The sequence below is a fragment of the Pollachius pollachius genome, assembly GCF_949987615.1.
Source record: "Pollachius pollachius genome assembly, chromosome: 7".
Classification (NCBI taxonomy): Eukaryota; Metazoa; Chordata; class Actinopteri; order Gadiformes; family Gadidae; genus Pollachius; species Pollachius pollachius.
The window spans coordinates 22,801,987-22,827,733 of NC_136940.1; the positions used below are offsets into that span (position 1 = coordinate 22,801,987).

General features: G+C 47.8%; 1 protein-coding gene across 1 annotated transcript in view; it reads left to right on the forward strand.

Moving 5' to 3' along the window:
* The first annotated feature begins 492 nt into the window (after nucleotides 1-492).
* The window catches only part of insrb (insulin receptor b), an 80,296-nt gene continuing 55,041 nt past the window's right edge, over nucleotides 493-25,747 (forward strand). The window contains exons 1-2 of the mRNA XM_079739105.1: nucleotides 493-723; nucleotides 19,785-20,333. Coding sequence (XP_079595231.1) covers nucleotides 600-723; nucleotides 19,785-20,333 — 673 coding nt within the window. The 5' untranslated portion in view covers nucleotides 493-599. The remainder of the gene's footprint in view (nucleotides 724-19,784; nucleotides 20,334-25,747) is intronic.

Here is a 25,747-nt window from a genome sequence, read left to right on the forward strand (position 1 = left end):
GTCAACGCTGGTTTCTAATTTGGTGCTATTACTAACTTACGACCCAAAACACTGGGCTTTGTTGAAGTGAGATCGTGCTCCTTTCTACAACCCTCCGCTTTTGGACTTGGGTTTTTTACTGTTCGTTTGGAGGCAGTAGTTGACTGGAGCAGGGCATACTTGCCATGGAGTGAACCCGTGGCGAGCGGCTCGCCGTCGGGTGTTCCTCGCTGATCTCCTCGGTGAACTGGACCTGTTTTCCTGGATCCCCCGGTGCGCTGTGATAAACAGACGAAAGACAACTACCTTGTGCGCTTATGGAACATGAAGCTTTTTATCCGCACTTGTTTCGCCAGAACCCAAGACCACGTTATTTAAGTGGTCGGACTTTTGTAAGGGTCTCATCAAACTCCCATCGTTTTGAATCATAATACAACCACGTTCTACCCCGGCCCCTTTAGGGAGGGGGGGGGGGGGAGGGGGGGGGGGGGGGGGGGGAAACACCATTTTTTTTTCTCCAGAGTATTAAAAACACATTTGGATTTTTATACGTTTTGTTATCATAACATACTTATTATAAAATGACGTTTTTCCTTTAGTCGTCGATTTTGTATGAACTTATGCAAGAAGAAATCACCTGGAAAGGCAACATGGGATGCTGGACGTTTAAACCGCAAACACCAAGTGTGTTTATTGTAGTGTGCATCTGCATTGCATGCCAGGCTGGACTATTGAATGGCGAAAGTAAGTATACTTTATTCGTTCTTGCAAGTTTAAAGTGCTGCATATGATTCAACTGCATGTATCAACAGGAGTAATAACGAGTGTACACATTGGTAGAACGATAAGTAGTGCAAATACGACAAGGGCTAAACGGAGCGTCTTCATTTGCATTTCATTGCGGTAAAACGAATACAATATGGTGAATAGATATTTATTATCAGCGCAGAGCCAATACTCGTCCCCAGAGAGGAAGTTAAGTGTTTGACACTGCAGGTATATCCCCCCTGTTGTACGCTTTCGAGGTCTTATTCCTGTAATTAAAAACAAGCCAGTACTTGTTGACATACAGCCTTTCATTTGTATTCCCTGGTAAAGTTATTTAAGAATACCTTAGCCCCGCCCCTCTCCTTAAAGATGTATTATTGAGGCCTGTCGTGGATGCATCAGCCCCAGGGCCAGATTAGTCGCCGTGACTGGACGAGAGGGGTCTGTTGCAGCGGATCTAAACTGGGAGTTGCAGGATTCGCCTGGCGCCCGTCAGCACAGCTAGGCCTCTCACGGCGACAACAAGGCGCAACAACACACGCGCACGTTGCTCTCGCCAGAAACGTAAACAAATGTAGCGCGCACACACACACTCGTCTTCGGAAGTTCTCGAAATCCCCGTTTTAAGTGGCGGATAAGCCCCCCCATGATACACTTTAACACGCGTTTGAACCGAGGGCTATCATAACGTCCTCTGCCAGGGATTACTATCACGGCGCGAATTGTGTCAATGAACGCGATTTCCAATTAATATGTTGCACTGACAGCGTAGTAAATAATCGGCATCCATTGCCCTGTTACGTGTATTTCTGTTTATATGTTAGCGATGGAATTGTTTGAGTGGGAAAACGATTATTTTAGCGGTGTTTAAACGAACATCATTCTACAGCAACGTTCAATTATATAATTTCTTCATTTTATTTATTTTAACTATCGGACTGAATGCATAGCGATGGTCATGCAGAAGGACCCATTCGACCCGAAAACAGCTTAGGCTTCTTAAGACTCTTCCATAAATAACATCCCATTAAGCACTTTTCAATATATGTCCACATCGACGTTGATAGTAACCATTTTAAATGATGAACACAATTGATGATTGATTATATATGCAGTAACACTGCCTGACTTTTAATTGCCATTTGCGTAATTACAAGCTGCTTTTGCCATGTTATGGCTATTTACTACAGGGTCGATACAGGTCTACTGGTATCGCTTTGAGGGAATGGAGCACATGTCATTTGTTGTTTCGGGTTCAATACTCAATTCCTTGGAAGTAACTTTACCTAACACACTAGCGCTGCTTATGCCTAAGGGTGGGGAAAAGACAACCACCAAAAATACGTAAACAATTTCCTTCTGAATCCACACGTCAAACACTTTATCGTAAACCCCCATTGACCGTGATTTTCTGACAGCAGGCTGAATAATGTAACATTTCCTTCTCTTAACGAGTGGTGGACTGGGTTGGTTCTGATGGAGGAAATGTTTGTGTGAAGGTTTTAACTCGGTAATCAGCTCTCAGAGGAAACCACTGAGCTGTCTTCTTTCCTTGGATAACCAGCGAAAAACAAGTTGTGCAACTGAGAGCCATGCCCCCTTCTTGTTCCTCTCTCAGGCTCATGAAATGCTCTTTTTGAAAGGCGAGGGTGTGTGTTTGTTTGTGTGCAATTCAGTGTGTCGTTGTGTGTATGTGTATGTCGCCTCCTGTGTATGTACAGCTTTTAAACTGGTACTGTCAGACCTATGGTACGTTGGGTTGGAAGGGTTACAGAAGATCAATATTGGTTTGGCTCTTGTGCTGGATAGTGGAACACAACTAACAAGCGATTAAAAACATAAGCAAAAAGAAAACTTAAGACGGTTGGATGTGTGATCCGTGTCTTTTGGTGTCGGTGAATGGTAGCCTCTTCGTTGGCTATTTGGAATCCTTAGGCACCCTTCACTGAAGCGAACAGTGGCATTTTCCCACAATACTTTGCATGGGTTGGAATGTGTTTGAAGTGGCCCACCCTGTAGGTGAGAGAGAGAGGGAGAGGGTAAGGGAGAGAGACTACGTGTGTACATTCTCATTAACTCACTGCCTGGCTTCTTACTAGCACCCTTCCGATCCATGAGCGTTCTCTATGTTTTCGGCATACCCAGGTGTCTGTTTTCTTGAGTGCTGTAGAAGGGGGCCAAGCTTCTGAACGGTCTTGTCTGTGAATGGACAGCTCTGGAGCTGCTTGCTGTCCAAACTTCAGCCTCTGGTTCTCCTGTCTCTTGTTTTCCCGCACCCAAGTCATGGATTCCTGTAGTTGATTATATTTATGCTTTTAACTTTGCACTTGTTGTTTTAAGATGTACCGCCAAATTATTTAGTTTAGAGGAATCCATGCTAGGCCAGTGTTTTGTCGGTGAAACGGCAGCCACAGCACTGTCTATAGATTTCTACTGTGTTCTTGGACAGGTCAGAAACCACTCCCCACCCGTTGGGTGTCATGTGTTTGTGGTGTTGTCCAGAAGAGCTATCTCGGCTACCGTTAGTGGAAAGGTTCTGTCGGAGGGGTTCCTTTATCTCTAAAAGTAGGCTAACCCTTTCAACTTCTTACTGCTTGCCAATGCATTTTTTTATCTTGTTTGTTCACTTGTGTGTGTGTGTGTGTGTGTGTGTGTTTGTGTGTGTGTGTTTGTGTGTGTGTGTGTGTGTGTGTGTGTGAAGCAGTGTTTCCTAAAGCACCTCGACAGTGTTACCAATGTCAGAAGAAAAACACCACCTGACCTTTGACTCCCTCAATGCATTGCCTTTTGATGTGTTGTCGAAGTGAGAACAGAACAGTCTTGGAGCATATTTGGCTGATTCAACAACGTAGCATAGCACGTTTATACTGCATTATACTGCGTCGTTTTGATACTATGCTTTTTTTTTCTTCATAAGCTAATAGTTTCACAGAAATATTTTAGTTGTATATTCCAGACAGGCTTTGTTAGACCTTGATAACTTTCACATAGCTAAGGATTAATAAAACACACATATAAGCCGAATAGAAAAACAGAGTAAACAGAGAAAAACTTTTTTACCAGCAAATAATGGTTATAGTCTACACACTCAATTGAACCAACCTTCCTTTACTGACGTAATCAACCATTGCTTGCTTTACTGACGTATACAACCATTCTGGATACCTTGTTTTAAGGATTAAGGCTCGAAAAGCACCCTTTTCTTTCTCAATATAGCCATCTCATGCTGTCTAAATACACACTATGTACACCAGCGGCACCTCTTTTTTAAGAAGAAAATGGTGTCATTTGTTGTAACACTTACTTCTATTTCTCTAAATAAAAGTCCCACAGAAATGTAAAACATCTCGCACTGACAGCCAGAAGTCCAGCGATCCCAGTGTCGTATGATTAACATGAACTATCACAGGAACAAGTAAAGGAGCCAGGCAGACCAACTGGTAGAGGGTTAGCATCGCAATGCTAAACTCAAGATGCACCTTTTCCTTCTGTTTGGACATTGTGTGCGTTAATGTTATTGTTTTGTGTGATACTGTCATGCTTGGTCTTTTGAATGTGATTGTGTGTTTTTTTATGCCCAGAACCGATCACTATACTAGAATGAACACGATTGCAATTCTGATAGAATCCTATTAAATACACAGTATATAATATAAACCTCCTGTTTATTACAGTGGTGTGTTTCCTGACACACACACACACACACACACACACACACGTACACATACACACGCACGCACGCACACAGGTACACACACATACACACACGTAAACACACACCAAGTGCCATTACGGCACGCTGCAACCATCTTATTCGATAGGCCGTGTTGCTGTTTGGACCTGCTCTATTTTAACTGTTGGCGACTTGACACTGTAATATTCAGTTTGAGCCGTGGCTGTAATGCAGGGATTAGCACGGGGGGTGGTGGTGCTGTCGGAACCCCCCCCTCCACCCCCAGATGACTGCAGCAGACTGATTTGGTGATGAAGCCACTGTAGACGCTCGCCGACTACTAGTGTATTATTGATGACAGAATATCTGCTTACATTTCTGAAGGAGGTGATTTAAGACGTAGCTGTTTCTGACCCCCCCCCCTCCTCTCCCCCGCCAAAGCACATTTTAGGTCATGCTTTTTGCTTGAGTGAACTCGGGTGACGTAGACAATTCGTGACACCATATCACCAAAGACAATGAACGATAACATTGAAATATTGATATTGTGGGAGAGGCCTTGTAGGGTAATATTTTGTACGGCTGGTAATGTTGAGTTTTGGGTTTATCTGTTGGGACAGACGTGTAGATCTTATGTCTCTTCAAATTGTCCCATCTGGGTTCATATATACATACATATATGTGTGTGTGTGTGTGTGTGTCCATGTGACTGACCATGATGACCATGATGGTGGGGTTTAGAAAGGCGTTAGTAAATAACTACCAGACTTGAAACATGCGCACTACACATAATTGCATACGTTAATGATACATTTGTTGACTACTTATAATAATCGTGAACATTATTATAACTATGATGGCCAGCAATCACCCAATGCTATGATATCGCACCAGAGCAACAGTCAGCAGTGCCTTTAAATAGCGTTATGGGATGCTTCATGGGAAACAGATGGATTAGAAGAGTATTATCATGGGTATTGATCTTATAAGGAATTCAATCAATCAAGTTGAGTGAAATAAAATAAATTATTTGTTTTAGGCAATTATTGTAGCAATCTAGTACCCAGAATCGCACTTGCAGGCAATACTTGGACGTTTTTTGACTTTTTGGAGCACACTTTTTGCAGCACACTGGCAGATGTAACATTTCAACCAATGACATCATAACATGCTCCTTTTTATATACATCCTGCAACGGGCTAACGCACAGCCGGCTTGTGTTTCATCTTATATTGGCACAGTCCCAGCAAATCCTGAAGGACGGAGCTGCACACAGACTAGGATTTAGGAAAAGGGAAAGTGTGAACGTGAAAATGAGTGCAAAGCTGGAATCCAAAGTTCATGGGATGTTTTATTGGACTCAGGCATGAGCTGATCTGAGCGAGTGTGGCACACCTTTTGGAGTGTTTTTACCGTGGATTACCGGAAGGACATGTTGTCAACATGCAGCACTTGACGATTGTGTGTGAGGGATGATGCGAGCTTGAAATACGAGCAATTAAAAGGCAAATGCAGCCTAATTTAGTCACTTTTAAAGCAACGCCAGGAATGTTTACAAGCAGCTCAACTTTTTGCTCCCCTCCAAACTGCAATAAGTGCCAATGCGGTCGTAAACATACTTGACTTTTACGTGACAGATTTTCATTATTGAGGTACCACTATCCCGTTGCTAGCCTCTCAATTATGGGCAAATGGTAATTTCACTCAGGTTGTCAATGAGCAGTGGGGGCCATGTGTTTTATAGAGGACCAAACCCAAGAACATTAAAAAATAAGTAGGACTAAATGGTAACTCAATTATATCCTTTGTCCTCATCCTGCTTCCACTGTACTTCTTCCCCCCCGTTATTGTTTGTTTCGTCCCCCTATGTGTCGTCAGTAAACAGCACATGAGAAGGGTGAATAATAGCGCATGAAAGTTGTTTTTCCCCCTTTACGTTGGCCTGGTGCACCTTTTTAAGTACTTTGATTTATACAGTCGATGGCCCATACCGTTTTTTATCTCCCCCTTTCTCATCTAGCTGGGTTGTTCTCTTCCGTTCCTTCCTTCATCTTCTGACACTGCCCCTCTTCCGTGCCTCCTCCTCCTCCTCCTCCTCCCTCTCTTCCTCCTCCTCCTCCTCCCTCTCTTCCTCCTCCCTACTGTTTCGCTAAAAGGGTGAGAGGGTTCACTCTCTTCTGCTGACTTGTTTTTCTGTCGCGCTGCAGATGCGCACAGCCGGCAGACTCGCCTTCCACATGAAGACCTGAGGCGCGCGCACACACGCACGTACACACACACACACACACACACACACACACACACACACACACACACACACACACACACACACACACACACACACACACACACACACACACGCACGGGCACACGCATGGACACACATACACAGACACGGACACACACACACACCAACCTGCTAATCCTTCTCTCTATGGGATGGGAAAGCCTCCCCTTTCGTACCCTCTTAGAGGTGTGCTTGCCATCTGTTTGTCACCTCTCTCTCCCTCTGTCCCTCTCACTCTGCTCTGTTCTATTATATCGTCGCCTGCTTTAGTCTCGTTTATACGAGGCTGGCTCACTCCAGCTGGGTCCGACTGATGCTTGGCATATACACCTGCACACCATCATCATCAACACCAGCAAAGCCGCCGCAAGGACCTCTTGATTATGCTGTGTGAGTGTTTGTGTGGCTTCTGATTTGACGAGCACACTTGCGCACGCACACACGTGGCACACAAGTGTTTTGGCAAGGGGCTCTGTGTTTTGTTCTGGACAGAGGGACTGCGATGGGTAACTATGGTGACAGCAATTGTTGTCAGCGATGGGTTACTACGGGGACAGCGATTGTTGTCAGTAAGTTACAGGGCTTTGCTGTGTATATCTGAAATATGTTTGGGTACATCCAATCCCTCGGAAGGGGTTCCACTGTCACAGGAGTAATGTGTTTACTGCTACCATGCATGTACTAATGTAGGACTAATGTGCCGAAACAGTGGTGTTTATCAGTTGTTCCTCGGTTTTAAAGCCAAGAAAGAGAATTATTAGTGTCTGTATCAGACAAATATTGTCTGTATCAGACAAATACATTGCATTCACGATAAACAAAGGTGACGGTTGAACACATTTGCTATCTAAATGCTTTAGGATGCTATAATATGACGTGTTCCACTGGCTCTCATCCGTGCGTGCGTGCGTGCGTGCACTCTGGTGAATACGTGCCTGAATGTGAGGCGCACCCTGCATGCATGCTCCTTTTCTTGTTATTTGTATTCCTGTGAAGTGGCGATGTTCTAAAATAAGCCGGTGCCAACCACGATGGCCATAAGCCTGACCAGCCCCGACCCAGCGAGGGCCAACCTGGGCCGTATGGCGAAGCACCCAAGTCAGCCAGCCACTGAATCATGCTTTGATTCTCTGAAGTACGCTCCCATGACTCTACTACTACTACTACTACTACTACTACTACTACTACTACTACTACTACTACTACTACTACTACTATTACTACTGCTACTACTGCTACTACTACTACTACTACTGCTGCTGCTGCTGCTGCTGCTGCTGCTGCTGCTGCTACTGCTACTGCTACTACTACTACTGCTACTGCTGCTACTACTGCAACTGCTACTACTTCTGCAACTGCTACTACTACTACTGCTACTAATGCTACTGCTACTGCTACTACTACTACTACTACTGCTGCTTCTACTATTTGTATTTATGTTTTTGTATTGTATTTGTCTTGTGCTATTTATGGACCTGAGTCTGAAATAAAGTTTTCAATCAGTCAATCAATCAATACTACACCTGCTTCTACTAATACTACTACCGCTGCTGCTGCTGCTGCTACTGCTACTACTACTACTACTACTACTACTAGTACTAGTATTCCTAGAACCCTTTGGTTCTCTGTGTGGATGTGTCCATGTCGTTGAGGTCACTTTATGGCTGTACTCTGCACACCGCCACAGTGGTTGCGTAGCAGCCGACACATGTTGTTGTCCTGCCGGTAAGTGGCCGAGATAAGAGCGAGAGAGAGAGAAGGGGAAACAAAATAAAAGTAAGAAAAAAAAAGAGAAGAAGGAAGAGGGTGAGAGAGAGAAGGGGAAACAAAATAAAAGTAAGAAAGAAAAAAAAAGAAGTAAGAGGGTGAGAGAGGGAAGGTGAAGAGGAATGAGCGTGTCAAACTCCGGGGGAATGCACACACTGAGAACAGACTTCAGGAGAGAGAGAAAAAGAGACAGAGGAGAAAGTGATGCAGAGATCAAAAGAAAGTTTGTGTGTCTCCTGCTTTGAGGCACTGGTATTGGACATTCCCAACGTGTATTTAGAGTGAGGAGAGCGCTTGTTGACGCACGCCTTACTGTGAAGCAGCAGCATAATGAATGGAGGTCATCTTACAATGCGAGGGAATGGCCACAGGCTCTGGACTTGTCTATCAGAGACGCGCTAACAGAGATGGATTTGTTACCTGTGGATGGGGGAGGGGGGGGGGGGGGGTTGGCAGTGTTGAAACGACATCAGTGTGCCTCAGTGTTGAAATCTTAGATGGAAAAACTCACACAGAGTGAGGCGAGGGGGGGTGGTTGGCCGGGGAAAACCAAACATAAGAGGCTTTGTGTTTTTGGTGTTTATGTGGTAGGTAGACCCCCTAGACCCCCCAATTTGTAGGGTTGCAAAAAGGGACGGGGTGCAAACGTAGTTCTTGATAATGGGGATTTTACCACAGTTTTTTTTAACTTGCGGTATTATTGTAGTTACAATGACAAAATGCCACAGACGACTATGTTCAAGATCATACTAACACATACAAAACAACAGGGTGGCATTTAAAAAAAAATATATGGGAGAGATGGACGGAAGAAGAGGTGAAGAAGATGTGGAGAGATGGGATGTGTGGGACTGACTGCTGTCCTATTTTACCGTTCTAACCAACACTTCTAGCTGGAGGTCAAGCCAACTGTGCCGCAAAGGCAGTGTTGGCATGCTGGACCATAGCCAGGACCGGGCCACTCCCACTTCTCACCTGTATGGCCTCCACACCTAGTTTCAGCATCCGTGTTTTTACGGTATCTAGGGAGGGTTTTTGTTCCAGTGGTCGTGCTTCATTGCGGTCCAGCTCCACCCTCTTAAAAATCGAATTGTGGCCAACCACTGTTGGTCAGGAAGCTTGTGTAAAGGCAAGCCAGAGGTAACCGCTGAACAGGGGGGGGGCGAGGATCCCAGTCCCCCATTATCCACAGACAGATTCATCTTGGAGGCATGAGCGGAGTAGTCTTGTTTCAGAATTGTCTCGATGAGCCTCCCGCTTTTAAATATTCCCCTTCGGGTTATCCTTCTCCAATGCATCTCCGCTCTCCTCGTCGAGCACATTAAATCAAACCAGCTAAGTGGTGCTATTACCAATGTTGTTGGCGCGGCCCGAGGAGTGCTCCCTGCTACTAGCCCCGGTCGGGGTGCGGCCGTCAATTGTTTTGATACGGTGACTTTTGATTGTACAATGTAACACGGCCAGACACCGGGGCGGCGGCCTGCAGAGGCTGACGGAGGCTGACGGAGCGGCAGCCAGCCGGAGCTCATCCCGACCCATGCTCTGCTCCGGTTTGCGGGTCGTCGTGTCGGCGGGGCCAGGCCCTGCAGCTGCTGCTGTGTGGCTGGAAGCGCAGCAGAGGAACGCAGCCCTGCCTGCCTGCCTGCCTGCCTCTCAGGCCCCCGCTCACCACACCAAGACGCAGAGCTGAGCGCCCGCACCGTAACGTGGGAAGATGAAAAGGAACATGGGAATTTTTGCAGTATTGCTCACCCGCGTTTGTGTGTGTGCGTGTATGTGTGTGCGTGTGCATGCTTTCTGCCCATCTGCTTTGCACTGTTGTGCTCACCCCTCTCCGTCCACTCCGCAGACGATCACCTCCTGTTCCTGTCTTCTCTCAGCTCCAAAGCCTGGCTACTATTTCAGGAATGTTGTCGCCACATGCACAGCTTTTTATTTGTTTGCCGCACCACCTGGTTGAGCTGTTTTGTGAGCCTTTGGCCAGAAGGTGTGTGTGTTTGTGCTATTGAGGTTTTCCCCATGTTTTTCTTTCCCAGATGGGAATCTCGTAGCTAGTTTACAGTGAAACCCTGTTGCACGGTGTTGTTTATGTAAATTGCACACCACCGAACCGGGTAACACTTCAAACGGATTCATAAACCGTAGTAAGATGTCGCAAAAGTAGGTGCACCTAGGAAAACAAAACAACCACAGCTTTAGCATAACATTTGCAATTTGGCACTGTACTCCAAAATATGAAGTTGCTTACATCTTTTGAAATTACCTCAGCGTGGGAGGGTGTGGCTCAGGTTCAAATGTCTCCAAACCATCATTGTGCTCTTCCATGACCCCCAACGGTGAGGCCACTTGTGCGCGGACGTCCTACATTGTACTGCACCACGGTGACATGTCGGGCGAGCGAAAGGTAGCCAAGGTGAAAAGCGGTTTGCTTTTTCGGAACGGCAAAATGGGAAGTGAAGAGAGAGAGAACTTCTGATAGACAATGGCTGATCTTATCTGCCACAGAAGAGGACCGGGGCTGCAGCCAGAGCGTGGTGGGGCATGGGGCGTGGGGCGACCACTGCTTCCCTGTACTGGAGGTTCCTAGAACAATGACGATTATACGCAAGAGTGTGCACACTGCGCAGTGTTCCACCGTTGTCTGTGTTGAAACCAGGTGTTTGAATCAAGACAGTGCCTCAGGCCGTGCTTTGCATATTGCCAAATATTTCACCAAATGGGCTGTTTATACCACTCAGGTGTTTTAAACCGTTTGGTTTTTAGTCAATGGGATTTACATTTGGGGCATTGAGCAGACGCTTTAATCCAAAGCGACTCACAATAAGGTCATTTGTCATAAGAAGGTGAAAAAAAAATATTGCCGATATATAACCAATATATGGCATGAAGTTAGAATGAAACATTTTGACATTTCTGTCATGTATCTTAATACACTGGGATGTAAACGGAGTGCAAGAGGGCTATTGGATGGCTTCCCGAATGCACTTTGTAAAATAAGTATGGATGTGATGGCAGCCCGTGCTCCGACCGCGTGCTCCCTATGTGAGCGCGTTGGCCTGACTCACTGCGTGTGTCAGGCCACACCCCCAGCATGCGTCTCAACGTCTTCTCTCGTATTGGTGTTTCACATTATATTTACAACGGCCTCTCGCCGATCATTGTCTGACGTGCGTCTGGAACACTCTTAAGGCAGACCGGCCACACCGTGATGCACTTATTGCCGAGGGAAAGGCTCAACGTAATGCCCTTTCAGTTTCAATTATTAACTTTTAATTACTATTATTAATGGAATCCGTTAACTGGGATGAGACGCGTGTAATTCTGCGGTATGAGGAGTTACATATTACCACATCTTGACCCAGGGAGGAGACTTCATAGTATGAAACACTGCAGCATCTCACTGTAATCATCCCTGGAGCATAATAATTGTTGTCTTGTGCCGCATCGGACCACACTGAAGGATTGATTCGTGACGCAGGCACCTCAAGGTTGGCCAGTCAGGTTGAACGAAGACGTGGGCTTTCAAGCCGGGCGAACGTGGGCCGCCGGGGAACAAAGGAGACCGCACGGCAAAGTTATGCTGTTTAACCTTTTGAATATCTTCGAGTGCGTCTTTCAACTCGTCGCCAGAGTGACGGCATGCAGAAGTGGGTTCAGCGCACGGCCCTATTCTCCCTCTGGTCCTCTCTCCTCTCGCTGCCGGCGGCCCCGCCTCCAAGGTCAAGGCACGATCGCCAGAATAATAAACAACAAGAGGGACTGTTGTGGCTTGAAAACAAGTGACAATGACCCTGCGCCTGTCCGGGCCCCCTTTCTTGCTCTCGCTCTCTCTTGTCCCTTGATTTCGTCCTCCCCTGTCTTTCTTTCCTCCTCTTTGCTCGTCCATCGGCTTGTTTCTCTTTCTGCGTGTCTCCCCCCCCCCCTCGGTTGGGCCCAGTCGCTCCAGGGGTTGGCCGGTGGCGGGTGCGAGGGCGGGCACAGCCCCCCCCCCGCCCCGATGGGGCTCAGATCCGGGCCCCTCTGCTCTCGCTGGCAAGCCGTCCGGCGGCTCGGTGGCGGCGCGTCGTCGCTGCCCTTTCTCACTCCGCTAGAGTCTGCCACGGCCTGGCCGCGTGCCCCGGCTGTAATGGAACCTGAGGCTGTTTATAAATAGGCCAGACCTGCACCCCTCCCCATGCTCGTCAATGGGAGGCTGGCTCTCGCCAACAGAGGAACAGGTGTGCACGCTCTCCACCCGCCGTGCCACCGGTCGATGGCCTTTTTGTCTCCCCGACTATTTAAAGAGCGCCCATTTCACGCATCGCGTCGGATGCCGTTTTTTTTTTTTTTGTTTGGTGTGTGACATGCTGAAGGATCGCCTGAGCGGAAACACACAGCTTGTGTTCTGTGTGTCTCTCCTCCCCTCCCAGGATCGTTGCTCCATCTGTCTCTTAAAGTGTCCGCAATGCGTTTCGTTCCGCGGCCCGACTTCGTTTTTGAGGGGCAAGACGGTACGTGTTGATCACGACGGCTCACATGTATTTCCCCAGCATCACCGTTCGTCGTGCGGTCCTCGCGTCTCAGGATACTGTTTCCTCCCCCTTCTCCTCCTCCTCCCTCAGTTTGTTGAACATATGCGCTGAGCGGTCTATAACGGCCTGGTCGTCGCAGGGTGGGACGTCACCGTCCTCGGCTGTCGAAGACGGGACACATATTTTAGCATGCTTCGTTGAGTCCTCCATCACTTTTAATGCGCCAGCAACACCAGGTTTCACACAAGAATATCATGAATAGCCTTTCAGCAGAGTTGTATTGTCGTTTTTATTGTTGTGTAAAAGGGTCTTGTTGTGAAACTCGAAAAAGTTAATGGAATGAAAAGGTTTATTTTTATTGCCGTTCATTTTGGGGGTTTTATTAAGAAATGGGCATAGGCTCCCAAGGTATCCACTTTGCTGGTTATCGATCGCTCCAGAAACCAGTATACGCTCTGAAATCCATACCGGTGGCACTCGGCCAGAACGGGCCTCCCGTCTCATCTTCCCAATTTGCCGCCGTGTTTTACTCTCTCCACATGATGCCATCCATCTCTGGCCCCTCACAGCCCGCTACTATTCGTATTGAATTGACATATTCAATTCTCCTGTAGAGAACGTCATTCTATAAATAAACAGCAGGATCCTTCTGAAATTGTAGCTGTGTTACGATGGAGGCTTTGTGGAGGCCTTTTGGGTTTCTTCTCTGGGAACTCAGTCGCACCCGGCTTGAAAAGAGTCAGGTCTGATGGTCCATTGTTATAGTGCTGTTCGCTGTGTCCCTTACGTCGACTGTCGTCCTGTAACGTAGCCTTTCAAATCTGTACTCTACAATGCACCGCATTGAGATGACAAACAGGCCAGTGTTTCTGCTGATTCCCACAGTGACTGTTGATGTAGATTAGAGGAGTAGAGGAGTCTGATGTCAAGAACGTACAATATTGTCATACTTCATGGGCACTGTTGAAGCCATAAAATACAGATAAAAAGCAGTCTCCGTGCCAAAACAATATTTACTTGGAAAACAATGTGCATGTGTTCCGGTGCATAGTTCCCTTTTGTTAATTGCACCAATCCACTGGGCTTGCTATATAGCCCTGCTGTAAACAATTAATAAACAACCGCTATATAAGAAATGTAGGACTGCCACAGGAAATCTCCCTAGAACTCTTTAGTTCTGTAAAACTGCATGGAAGGTATTGGTGATCTTTCACACCATTGTCTTCTGATGTATAATATGTTAACGCCTGCCGTGTTACACTGCATGCAAAAAAACAATGTTGAATGTTGAAAACGACCCCAGCCCGTAAAAAATGTCTTTAATTATTTGTATTATATTATAATTATGCATTTTTCGACGGGCATCATGAAAGCTATATCTACAATAGCCTAATAAAGGCTAAAGCATAGACCATTTCGGCTGAATAAATTAGATTAAAATGATCCTAACCAACGATTTAATAATTCTTTTAATTGTCAGTTATTATGATATATTTGACGACCTGTACTCTACCCGGTATATCTATAAACAAGCCAAATATCAGGCTACCATCTGATCATCCCCCTTTTATTAGAAGTAATCCTGAACCATGTCCCTAGGGGGAGGGGCCATCTTAAGCAAGCCCTAGAGACCTCCAAGGTCCTCTCCCACCTAAAGCCTAAAGCCTTTCTTCCTCTGTGTCTGTCTCAAACCCCCCCGTCCCCCCCCCTTCCCATTCCTGCTGCTAAATTAAGTGTCACACACACAGAGAGAGAGAGAGAGAGAGAGAGAGAGAGAGAGAGAGAGAGAGAGAGAGAGAGAGAGAGAGAGAGAGAGAGAGAGAGAGAGAGAGAGAGAGAGAGAGGCAGGTGCCCGTCCCTCTTCTCTCCATTGGCAGTGCATGCTCCGATCCTTAATGGTATGGCCCATAATTGAACAGTACAGTGTGTCTCAGTTGGTCTATTCTCCTGTCCCCTCCTATACAATATCTCCCCCCCCCCCCCCCCCCCCCCCCCCCCCACATCCTCATTAGTGGCTGATTGGGTTGTTATTGTAATTAAGAGGGCCCCGTCGGCCAGTGAGAGCACCGAGCAGTCTGGGTACGGGTGGTCCCTCAGTGGGGTGGGGTTATGGAAGGGGTCACTGTCATTGTCTGCCAGAGTTCTCCAAACACAACACCCCCCACACCCCCACCCCCGTTGCATTCTTTCATTTTAAACAACAGTTGTTAAAAATCGATGTTTAAACCCCATAAAAATGTTGCTGGATATTTCTCAAACGGTGTAAACACAGAATAGAGAATACCATATAAAGTTTGATGTCAACGGTTGTCTAATCATCGGATTTATGAATGGCCGAAGCCGAAGTCTAAACGAAGCTCTCCTCTCTCTTTATACACCTGCACGCTTGCCTATCCCCTCTCTTTTGTTCTTCTTATACCCGACTTCCTTATCAACACACTGCGCCATTTCCCTTCACCTGTAAACTTCCAGTGTCATGCCATCAGCCGATCGGTAGCTATCTTAATATCCCTTCATACGTTCTGCATGTTGTCTGCGTAGCCTGTCACGTAACAGTGGGCCATAGGGGCTCTCCGTTCATGCATGTGATCGCCAGCCATTCTGGAGGCCCCTTACGTCACCCCGCCTGCCTAGCCGGGCTCCAGTTACACAGCCCTCCCCTAGCTCCGTCCCCCTCGCTGGGTCCCCTCTCTTTTGCCCCCATTTGCCTCTAACCCTTTTCACCCGCCGCTCTTGCGATTAATTCAGCTCCCTCCCTTCCCCGAACCTGGGAGGGAAGAGAGCGAGGACAGGGCGCATTGTTTTAAAGACACAGTGGCCCTTTTTGGCTCGACCCCGATGGCGTTACATTCTGCCCCCCCCCCCCCTCTGCCCTACCCTTGACCACCCCACCCCTCCCCTCCCCTCCCTTCCTCCTGCCATCTTTTCCTCATCAGTTCAAAAACAGGACTCCATTTTGTGGAGGGAGCTCCCAGCCGCAGTACAGCTTCCCCCATATGGCCTGCTGGCATGCTTTAGTGTCAGCAGAGCCCTGCCAAGACATCTAAAGTATGTGCTCCGCATTACTCGGGGTGGGGGAAAAAAACAACGTTCCTCCTTGTTTCGGCGGACACAAAATGTGTCTCAGGTCGGGAGGAAGAAAAACAGTGAGGACCATAATTATCTCTTTCATGTGCAAAGGTCGTGTTTGTGTATTCTGTCACCTTCTTGGAGATCACTGGAGGACGGGGCGTGTTGTTGCCGCACACTGCCCCCACTCCCTCCCCAGGCGTTACGTAACTCTGTTTGTTACGTTGCACAATAGGTGCTCAGTGGGCGGACAGCGAGTGGGTGGCCGGTAGGCCTGCATCGGCGATGCCTCCCGGAGATAAGACGATAGGGCAGCAGAGATGAGGTGTAGGGTTCCTTGGGCTGTGAAGCACCGCTAAGTACACTCGACAACAGCTGCTTTCCTTGTCCGTCCTTGTCTCTCTACGTTATTTGTTTCAGTCCGTCTTAGCACTCGGATCCAACGAGGGGGGTTGTTATTTTTGTTTTTGGTGTGCATTGGGTGTTTTGTTTGCAGCGTCCTGTGTGGACATGATGTATGGTGGGCGTGGAGGGCCGTTCATGAAGCATAAAGGTCTCAAGTATGACCGCCGCGGGACAGGAAAGGCCGTTGGCCCAGGGGCGGCGGGGTCGGGGATCTGATACTTCCTCTTCACGCTTCGCCCTTTCTCTCTGCGTCTCCGCTGTTGCCGATGATTGATTCGTTCTTGTTATAGGGGAAGTATGCTATGTTAGGGATGACAATGGGCACCTCTGTCCCGAAGGTCTTGCCACCGAGCCATACACTCCCATGACCCGATGAAAGAGTACATCTGTTTGTGAGCAACAGCGTGCGCTGTGTGTGTTTTTTAAACGCTTAAGGTCAACCCGTAGGAAATTCCGTGGGAGAGAGACGTAAGGCGATCAGGTTGTGTCAGTAAGAGCAAACCCGTCTTTTAATAGACCACTATTGTGAGGGCCAGCGCACCACAACAGAGCACGTGGGCGGCTCCTAATGCCTCTTATGAGCGGCGACAAGGGCTTTGCGGTTTCCAACGGATGGCCAATGGCTTGATTAGCAGGCGGCTCACATGATGGATGTTTGGCCCTCTGCGTGACCTCAGTGGAGGCCGCGTGTGCCTTTGAACCGACGGCCATGATGTCAACTCCACTGAGTCCCATCAGCGTGTTCGAGGCTGTTGCACTGCAGCGGCCTTCAGCCATGACCACCCACCGGCTCGTAAACGCAGTGCTTCGTCAATTTGCTTTAGATGAGTCTCTTGACTTCATTGAAGGCGGCATAAACAAAAAAAAAAAGAGTCGATCCAATGCGAAAATAAATTAAACACGGCGTCTATCATTCCTGTGGTTTTACATAGTTTAGTCTGTGTTTGTAGGCTTCAATCGCTCTCCTGCGTCTCTCGCTCGCTCACTCTCACTCTTTCGCTCTCTCTCTTATGCTCTCTCACGCACTTTCCTTTAAGCTTATTGGAGGAGAAGGGAAGAGAGGGAGACAGCCTGTCGCCTTCAAGTGACATGTGTGCAGGGCGTTATTGAGCGCTGAGTAGGAGGCCCAACGCAACGGGCCCTAGATTGGTGTGTATCCTAATGAAAAACGCGTCTGGCTGAGTTATGGTTATACAGTGGCCATTTGACAGGTAAACATGCCATGCGCCTGGTCACGTCATAAAAGTAGCTGTGGAGTTTTTCGCTTCCAACAGGTTGATGTGAAAGTCCATTTTAACTTTTGAAAGGATTGGATTAGCACATGACTATGTTTGAGTATGCTCCTTTTAAACGGCACGCCGTGAGGCTCAACTTTACAGACCTAATATAGAGGTTTCCTTCACTTGCTTTTGGAAGTTGTCATAGAAGCTTTCAATTCCAGTATTGGGATTTTTGTTCCAGAAGTCTTTGGGATCGGGCTTGTGCTGAATCAAATTAGTGGCTAAGTAAACCTCTGGAGACACTGTCTCGACAGGCTGTTCATGGTTCATTCATTCATTCATTCATTCATTCAAGGTTTTTACTCATGTCTTCGAATTTTACATGAGCTAATTCCAACAATCGCCTAGACACTCTCACAGAGGCGATATGTACACACACAGGGAAGCCCCAAGCATACACACTGTTGACCTTGCCTGTAGGCTGCGGTTTCACCGTTGTAAGGCCTAAACCACTGAAGAGAGGTTGTTTGTACCTTACACTGTGTATAGAGAAGTACGGTCGATGGCTACGGAAGCCCGTTTCTTTCATTGTCAAATAAATGGTTTCACCAAGTCAGAGGTTAGGCTGCCTTTTGTACATTTTGTAATTCTTTGTGAACCATCAGGATGTCAAAGCTTCCTTCCCTCCATCTTTTGTCAGTTGGGCTTGGGTGCCAGGAAAATGACCTATTCCCCCCGGAGTTGTCATTCGATTTGCGTTCCCTTTCACTGGTTTCCATTCAATCCCACGGCAAAAAAAACATTTGCCTCTGAATCAAGCTCACCCCTCGATCTTTTCACGTTCACACACTGAATCAGATGTGGTGACATTCAAAACGTCGTCCTTTTTATCAGGCCGATGTCGTAGTAAACAACAGTCCCCGTCTCATGCCCTATCTGGCCGCCGGCCATCCAAAGAAGACCTTTAACCTGGGCATTTATGTGCAGCGCTACCGCCGCGCTCTGTGTACCTGGATTGTTGACATGTTTTGCAGTTTAATTATTAACAGAATTATGAGTTAATGGGTAGCTCACGGCCACAGGTTGACAAGGGTCACTAACCGCTCCGCGGCGGCACGGAAAACACGGCAATAAAGTGTGGGGCTAATAGGACTGACGGCCTTTTTGTTGTTGTTGTTGTTATCTTGGTGTTTTACACTCTACACCCCCTTCAAGGCCACGTTTTGGTTCAATTAGTTTTGGCGGTCTTAGATTAAAACCAACTATTAGCCATGCGTATGTTGTACGTTGTACATCTATCGCGGCGGCTCCTTCATTTTTATTGGAGTAACATGATCACATGCTATGGATGGGCCTGTGAGGTGACCAAATATCACTGCCCAGCCACCTTCGGTCAGCTGGTGTGTCAACACGTTGACCTTTCCTCACCATGGTGACAAAACCCTATTTCGGTCCGCCGTAAGATCACGTGTGTCCTTCTATATCTTGGCGCCCCCCCGCCCCCCTCCCCCGCTCTGTATTAAAACAGCAATAACGGACGATCAAAGGTGAGGGAGAAAGAATGACATGGAGTTAGGCGGCGCCGCTCTTGTGATCAACTTGATGTTCATGTGTTGATGCCAATGAGTATTTCCTTGTTGCTATGTGTAGCAATAGCAACTGCGGCAATCTGTCGTTTTTCTCTCTCACATCTCTGTGGTGTCCCCTAATTAATTTTCATGTGATCTCCGTGTATGTGTTTGTGTGTGTGTGTGTGTGTGCGTGCACGTGCACCCATCAGCTGTGCGTGTGCAGGCGCTAGATTATGAATGAAAGCAGAGAAGCCTTTTAGGTCTGGTAACCCTTTCCTCTCTGCCTCATTCAGATAAGATGGCACTGAGCAATAATGTCCTCTCTGGGGAGATGCTGTTGGGAGGAAATAACACGGAGTAAAGTGAGGAAGAGTGGGAGGGCTTGCAGGCATTCAGTTATTTCTTTTTTTTCAAGGGACTTGAGAGAGGCAGCGTTTGTGAATTGCTCTTCTCCGCTTTAAGTCAAAACACTTGAGGTCTTGCCGCAGCTACTAACGTCCCCTCTGTTATCTCCTCCCTTCTGCTCACCTCCAGTCTGCCCCAGCAAGGACATCCGCAACAACGTGACAGACCTCATGTCGCTGGAGAACTGCACGGTCATCGAGGGCCACCTGAAGATCCTGCTCATGTTCAAGACCAAGCAGGAGGACTTCCGCGGCATCAGCTTCCCCCGGCTGCGCGTGGTGACGGACTACCTGCTGCTCTTCCGCGTCTACGGGCTGGAGAGCCTCACCAACCTCTTCCCCAACCTGACGGTGATCCGCGGCAACCAGCTGTTCTTCAACTACGCCCTGGTGCTGTTCGAGATGCTGCAGCTGAAGGAGGTCGGCCTGCACAGCCTCATGAACATCACGCGGGGCGCCGTGCGCATCGAGAAGAACCCGGACCTCTGCTACCTGGCCACGCTGGACTGGTCCAAGGTGCTGGACACGGTGGAGGACAACTACATCGTGGAGAACAAGAACGACCGGGAGTGCGGCGACGTGTGTCCCGGGACTGCCCAGGGGCAGACGGTCTGCCTGCAGAACACCATCAACGGGCACTTCCGGGGCCGCTGCTGGACACCGAACCACTGCCAGAGAAGTAAGTGTCACCGCGGCAGCGTGCGTGGGGGGGGGGGGGGACATGCAGACATGCACACTGAATTTGTGCTAAATCAAAAGCTTCCTCAAAGAACAAGACACATGATCGGAGTTCATCTAGACTTTGCATAGCAGATTCTAGGATCGGTTCTATGAACTTCCTCACTGTACTGACACAAATGTTTAGCTTCTCCTTCTTCTGACAAAATGTACTTATTGTACATCTGTAGATACGTTACCGCCACCGGTATTTGGTCGATATGGGCGCTCGGGCTTTGAATGTTGTCCCCCAGCGCTCTGAGTGTGTGTGTGTGTGTGGGGGGGGGGGGCAGAAGGCGTTGAAGAATGAGTCTAGAAGAAGGTTATGGTGGCGGAAAACATGTCCGTATTGACCGGCCAGAGGTGATGGTACAGCACTCAGGTATCCATCACCCTGCCTGTTGTAAAGCGGCACGTAGAGACACAGAATGAGACTGTGCACGGGAGAATTTCCTTCGTAGAAATCAATCTGGGGCGGGTGTTGTTTTTTTTGGGGGGGGGGGGGGGTGGTCTTGATATTAGCACATAGGGGCGGGGGTCACGGACATGACCCGCCCCCTGATTAGTATTCATTGACTGGGGCATTGTGGGTAAGTGTCCTGTAATTACAGGCTAGTGATCTGCTTGATGGGAGAAAGGACTCCACTGCATTGTAAAACAGCCAACCGCACACTGACGGGTAGGCATTATGGGTAAAAAAAAAAAAAGAAAGGACGGCGAGAACGTTTAAGGAGCGAAAGACAGTAAGGGAAGCGGTGAGAGAGTGCGAGTCAAGACAAACACGAGGGACACATCGACATGCAGGAGTCTGATTTATAACTATATACTTGTTTGGTATAAATTACACAGCTTTTATGTCCCTGGGTCAAAGTGAGCCGTGGGTCAGTGTTGTGCCGTCGCCAGCGGGCTACTGGGTTGGTCGCTCGGTCACATTTTCCTTTTCATGTCCCGAGCACCGAGACAGGCGTCCATTGTGACAGAGTCCGCTTATTATTGTTGTGAAGGCGATTACAGCTTGTGTTGTTATTTTACTGGTTGTTTTGTTCCTGCTCCCGCATGTCCCCGTGTCTGACTGGTAGGAGAGCATTTACAGCTTCTCTCTCTCTCGACCTCTCTAGCTCTCTTCTCTCTTTCTCTCTCTTTACCTCTATCTCTCTCGATCTCTCTCTCTCACCAACATCTCTCTTGCTCACTGCCTCGTTCTCTGGCTTTTTCTTACTTGCATCACTCACTCTCTATCCTTATTCCTAGGATTATCTTTTGTCTATCACTATTTTTTAATGATTATACTCAGTTGAGTGTTTTGGTCACTAAATGTTAAGGGCTATATTTTTCTAGTTTCAGGACTTTATAATAGGGTTGTTATGTGTCTGTTAAACATAAAGTTCATTCAGGTCCATAGTAAATATTATAGTATATAATAGGGTACATTGGAGCGTTACAATTTTTTATATAATTTGAATATTATAAAAAGGAATGAAATTCAAATCGGGTTATAGAGGAGAGTTGACAGCTCTAGTGTGTTTGTGTGTGTATGTTTGTGTTTGTGTACGCGTGCATGTGTCCTCTGGTTTGGAAAGGCCAGGGAGGTGCTATGACGAGCTGCTGCTGCATGTCATGTGACAGGCGTCAGTTCAGTCAAGTGTTGTGTGTCAAAGCACCAGTCATTTCTAGATAATGAGCAATGCCTCTCTCCCTGCGTGCATGCGCGTGTGTGTGTGTGTGTGTGTGTGTGTGTGTGTATGTGTGTGTGTGTGTGTGTGTGTGTGTGTGTGTGTGTGTGTGTGTGTGTGTGTGTGTGTGTGTGTGTGTGTGTGTGTGTGTGTGGGGGGGGGGGGGTGTGAGAGTGTGCGTGCACTGTAAATATCTATTTACATAGTCCTCAGAAGAGATGCCAACAGTCTCCTCTTTTCTTTTTTCCCTTTCCTTTGTTTCTCTCACCCCTCTTTACAAACAACTTGACTCACTATAGTTGTTTGTATAGAATCATCAGAATACAACTCCATGCAGCTCTGAGTTTAAATGAAATGTAGCTGGTCAGATCAACGTTGAGTTATTTATCTGAGCCAACGTTCCTGAAAATAATAAAGAAAATCGGCTTTATCAGATTCTCAGAGGCAACGAAAATGAAACTATTGTCCCTTTTGGAAAACATTCACCTGCAAAACAAAATCAAAGGGGTAAGACGGGAAATATTGTGAGTTTTAAAAGAGGGCACACATGGCCACACACGCAGCAAGAGGAGGACATCAGATGGTTCGTTTGAGTTTATGTGTGAGTGGAAACTCGGCTTGGTTTTGACTGGCTTTTACAGGGGTCTCTTTGCCCGAGGTAAGAGCCAAGATTGCGCACGCAAATAAAACGGAAACTCGCAGAATCGTCATTGGTAGTGAAAGACCCCAGAGAGGCGTAAGTGTGTGTGTGTGTGTGTGTGTGTGTGTGTGTGTGTGTGTGTGTGTGTGTGTGTGAGCGCTTGTGCGTGCGTGCGTGTCTGTGTACATGCACGTGTGTCCATATACATTTCTGTTTGAGTACGTCTCTCACAGGAGGGTTGCGCCGGCCAAACAGTCCGTTGGTAGCATGCAGGCTACAGTTTCTCTCTTGGCTTTGACAAGCTGTCACCGACGCTGTGCCTCCTGATTGAGTATTAGGCTGGCCTGCTGGCTGTGCCGTGAGGACGGCTGGGAAGCAAAGTACAGTGAGTCCTGCTTGGGTCTGACTGCATCCGGCTATCACGAAATCAAACACGCAACGACTCAAACATGGAGGCACAGCTTCACGTGCCGGCAGGGGGGCGGCGCTGTTTCAGACCATCGGAAAGACAGACGACAATGAGGATTTGGAATCACTAATGGTCAATGACAATTTTAAGTCGTCCCTCTTTATTAAAACCATGAAGAAATGTAAATGGACTGCATTTGTATAGCGCTTTTCTTACCAGTGGCCACTCAAAGAGCTTTACAGCATTGCCGAACCATTCACCCATTCATGCACACGTTCACACACCGACGGCGGGGGCAGCCACGCAAGGCGACAGCCAGCCCGTCTGGAGCAGTTAGGGCATGGTGTCTCGCTCAGGGACACCTCGACACTAGAACTAGCAACCTTCCGGTTACAAGCCAACCCGACTCTACCTCCGGAGCCAGATGCCGCCCAGATGTGAGCGGGGTCACTTTAGGGACAGCTATTCATTGGAGAGGCCTTCACAGCATCAACGGTCACTTCAAATGCATGCCGCTTCGCTCGTGTTCGCGTAGTTTCAACACTGACCCGATCTGCAGCCTCTAACAACACAAGCCTCCGCGCTCGTATGAAAGGGCGTAATGAGACTCTTTCTGCAGGACAGAACAGAAACACCACTTATAACACTAATCACTTTAAACACTGCTGTGAGTCCTCTGCCTTGAATAACTGGAGCGTTTCCCAAGGCCTTCTGTGAGTAAGTGCTGTGATAGAGCGCGCCAAAGTAAAACAAGTCACTGTTCATGGCTTTTAGCAGAGACACCATGTGGTGTGTGCATGTGTGTGTTTCTCTCTCTCTTTCTGTGTGTGTGTGTGTGTGTGTGTGTGTGTGTGTGTGTAGGTCGTTGCAATGCTGCAATGTTTTCTATGAACTCTCTGGCGAGTGCCTTGGTATCCACTTATTATTTGTGTGCGTGTGTGTATGGGTGTTTGTGTGTGTGTGTGTGTGTGCGTGCGTACAGCATGAAACTGACTCCAAAGGACTTCCAGTTCATTAACTAGAAAACCCAAAGTAAAGTGTAAGATGGACGGACGGATGACAGGGTGGTGGTCTCGGGGGAGGGAGGGGGGCCGAGGTGGGGGTCCAGCTTCCGAGACAGGGGAAGGGAAAAGAAGCCGGCAGAGGAGAACGCAGTCATACTCCTCCTGGTCAGATCAGCCTTTCTATCTGCCGCTGCGGCACGATGGCACACTCTGTACTCAGCAGCTCCGCCAGCCAGCATCAGGCTTTCACAATACTATACACACAGGCACACACACACACACACACACGCACACCTACTCACGCACCTACTCACGCACACAAACACACACACTCGAACATGCACACAGCCACGGGCACGCACACACTGGCACACACACACACACAGGCGCACACGCATGCACTCACAGGCCTACACGCATTCACACACAGGCACACACACCTGCACACAAACGCGCACGCACACGCAAACGCGCTCATACACACATTCCAGCTAAAGAGGTAAGTAGTCAGAGAGAGAGGGGCGGGGGAGAGAGAGAGAGAGACAGAGAGAGTTTTTAGAGGTTAAAGGAAGTCAATTGAGCATGTGATTGACCTGAACATGCAACCACACAAAAACAAGCAGGGCCCGGCCCTCCCATCGCGTGTAAAACTGTTCGCTAGTCCTCTTTATTTGCCCACTGACTCCGCTCTTCCAGCCAGTCTCCGGTCCTCTACGCAAGAAACGACCTACTGAGTTTTCCTGAGGCGGTGACTAATTAGCAATTCGCTGCTAAATGATTTCTTCATGTGCCAAGATCACACACACACACACACACGCGCACGCACACGCAGGCCAACACACTTTTCGTTTTGTTTTTTTTTTAAAGGGAGATCCCACGGGTGTCTGTGTGTATTTTCATAGGAGCAAACAGGTGACCTTTAATTTAGAAAGACACTGTGGGTAGCATCGCTGTGGCCGCTGGGATATATCAGCCCAATTAACGGAATATCTCAGTGGAGATAAGGATCATTAAAACGCCATTACCATTACTAATGGTACCTTTACTGTCAAGGCAGCTGTGCCATCGCGTCTTCTGCTGTGTACTCATCCTAATCATAAATCTCCACCTCAGGTATTGCTTAAAGAGAAGAGATGTTCTTTCCAGAGTAGTGTGTGTGTGTATGTGTGTGTGTGTGTACATGTGAGCGGTATGTGTATGTGAGCCTTGGTCTTGCCCCCTTCTCTCCCCCCTTGTGTTGATTTGTCTTGGGGGGGGAAGGGGGGGATAGCTTTCTGGTTAATTTGAACTTGGACATAGAGGCTTCTTTTGCCTATACGGCAGCCTGTCTAAGCTCGCTGTCAGAGCTGTTTGCGCTAACCGTGCGCGTTCCCCTGTTCCTTAGAGCAGCCCCAGCCCTGGGGTCTCGCGTTGGCTGCATAGCCCAGATGCTGTTACACACTAAAGCGCTAAACAGCATTTATATAGCCACACTGTGGTAAACATGTACTGTTTACCATCGTCTGTGTGTGTGTTTGTGTGTGTGTGTGTGTGTGTGTGTTTGTGCGCATGTGTGTGTGTGTGCGCGTGTGTGTGTGCGTTGATTTGTCATCGTGTTTTGATTGGCTTCCTTAAAAGCATTTGATGGAGGGTCAAGCTAGGGATATGAGG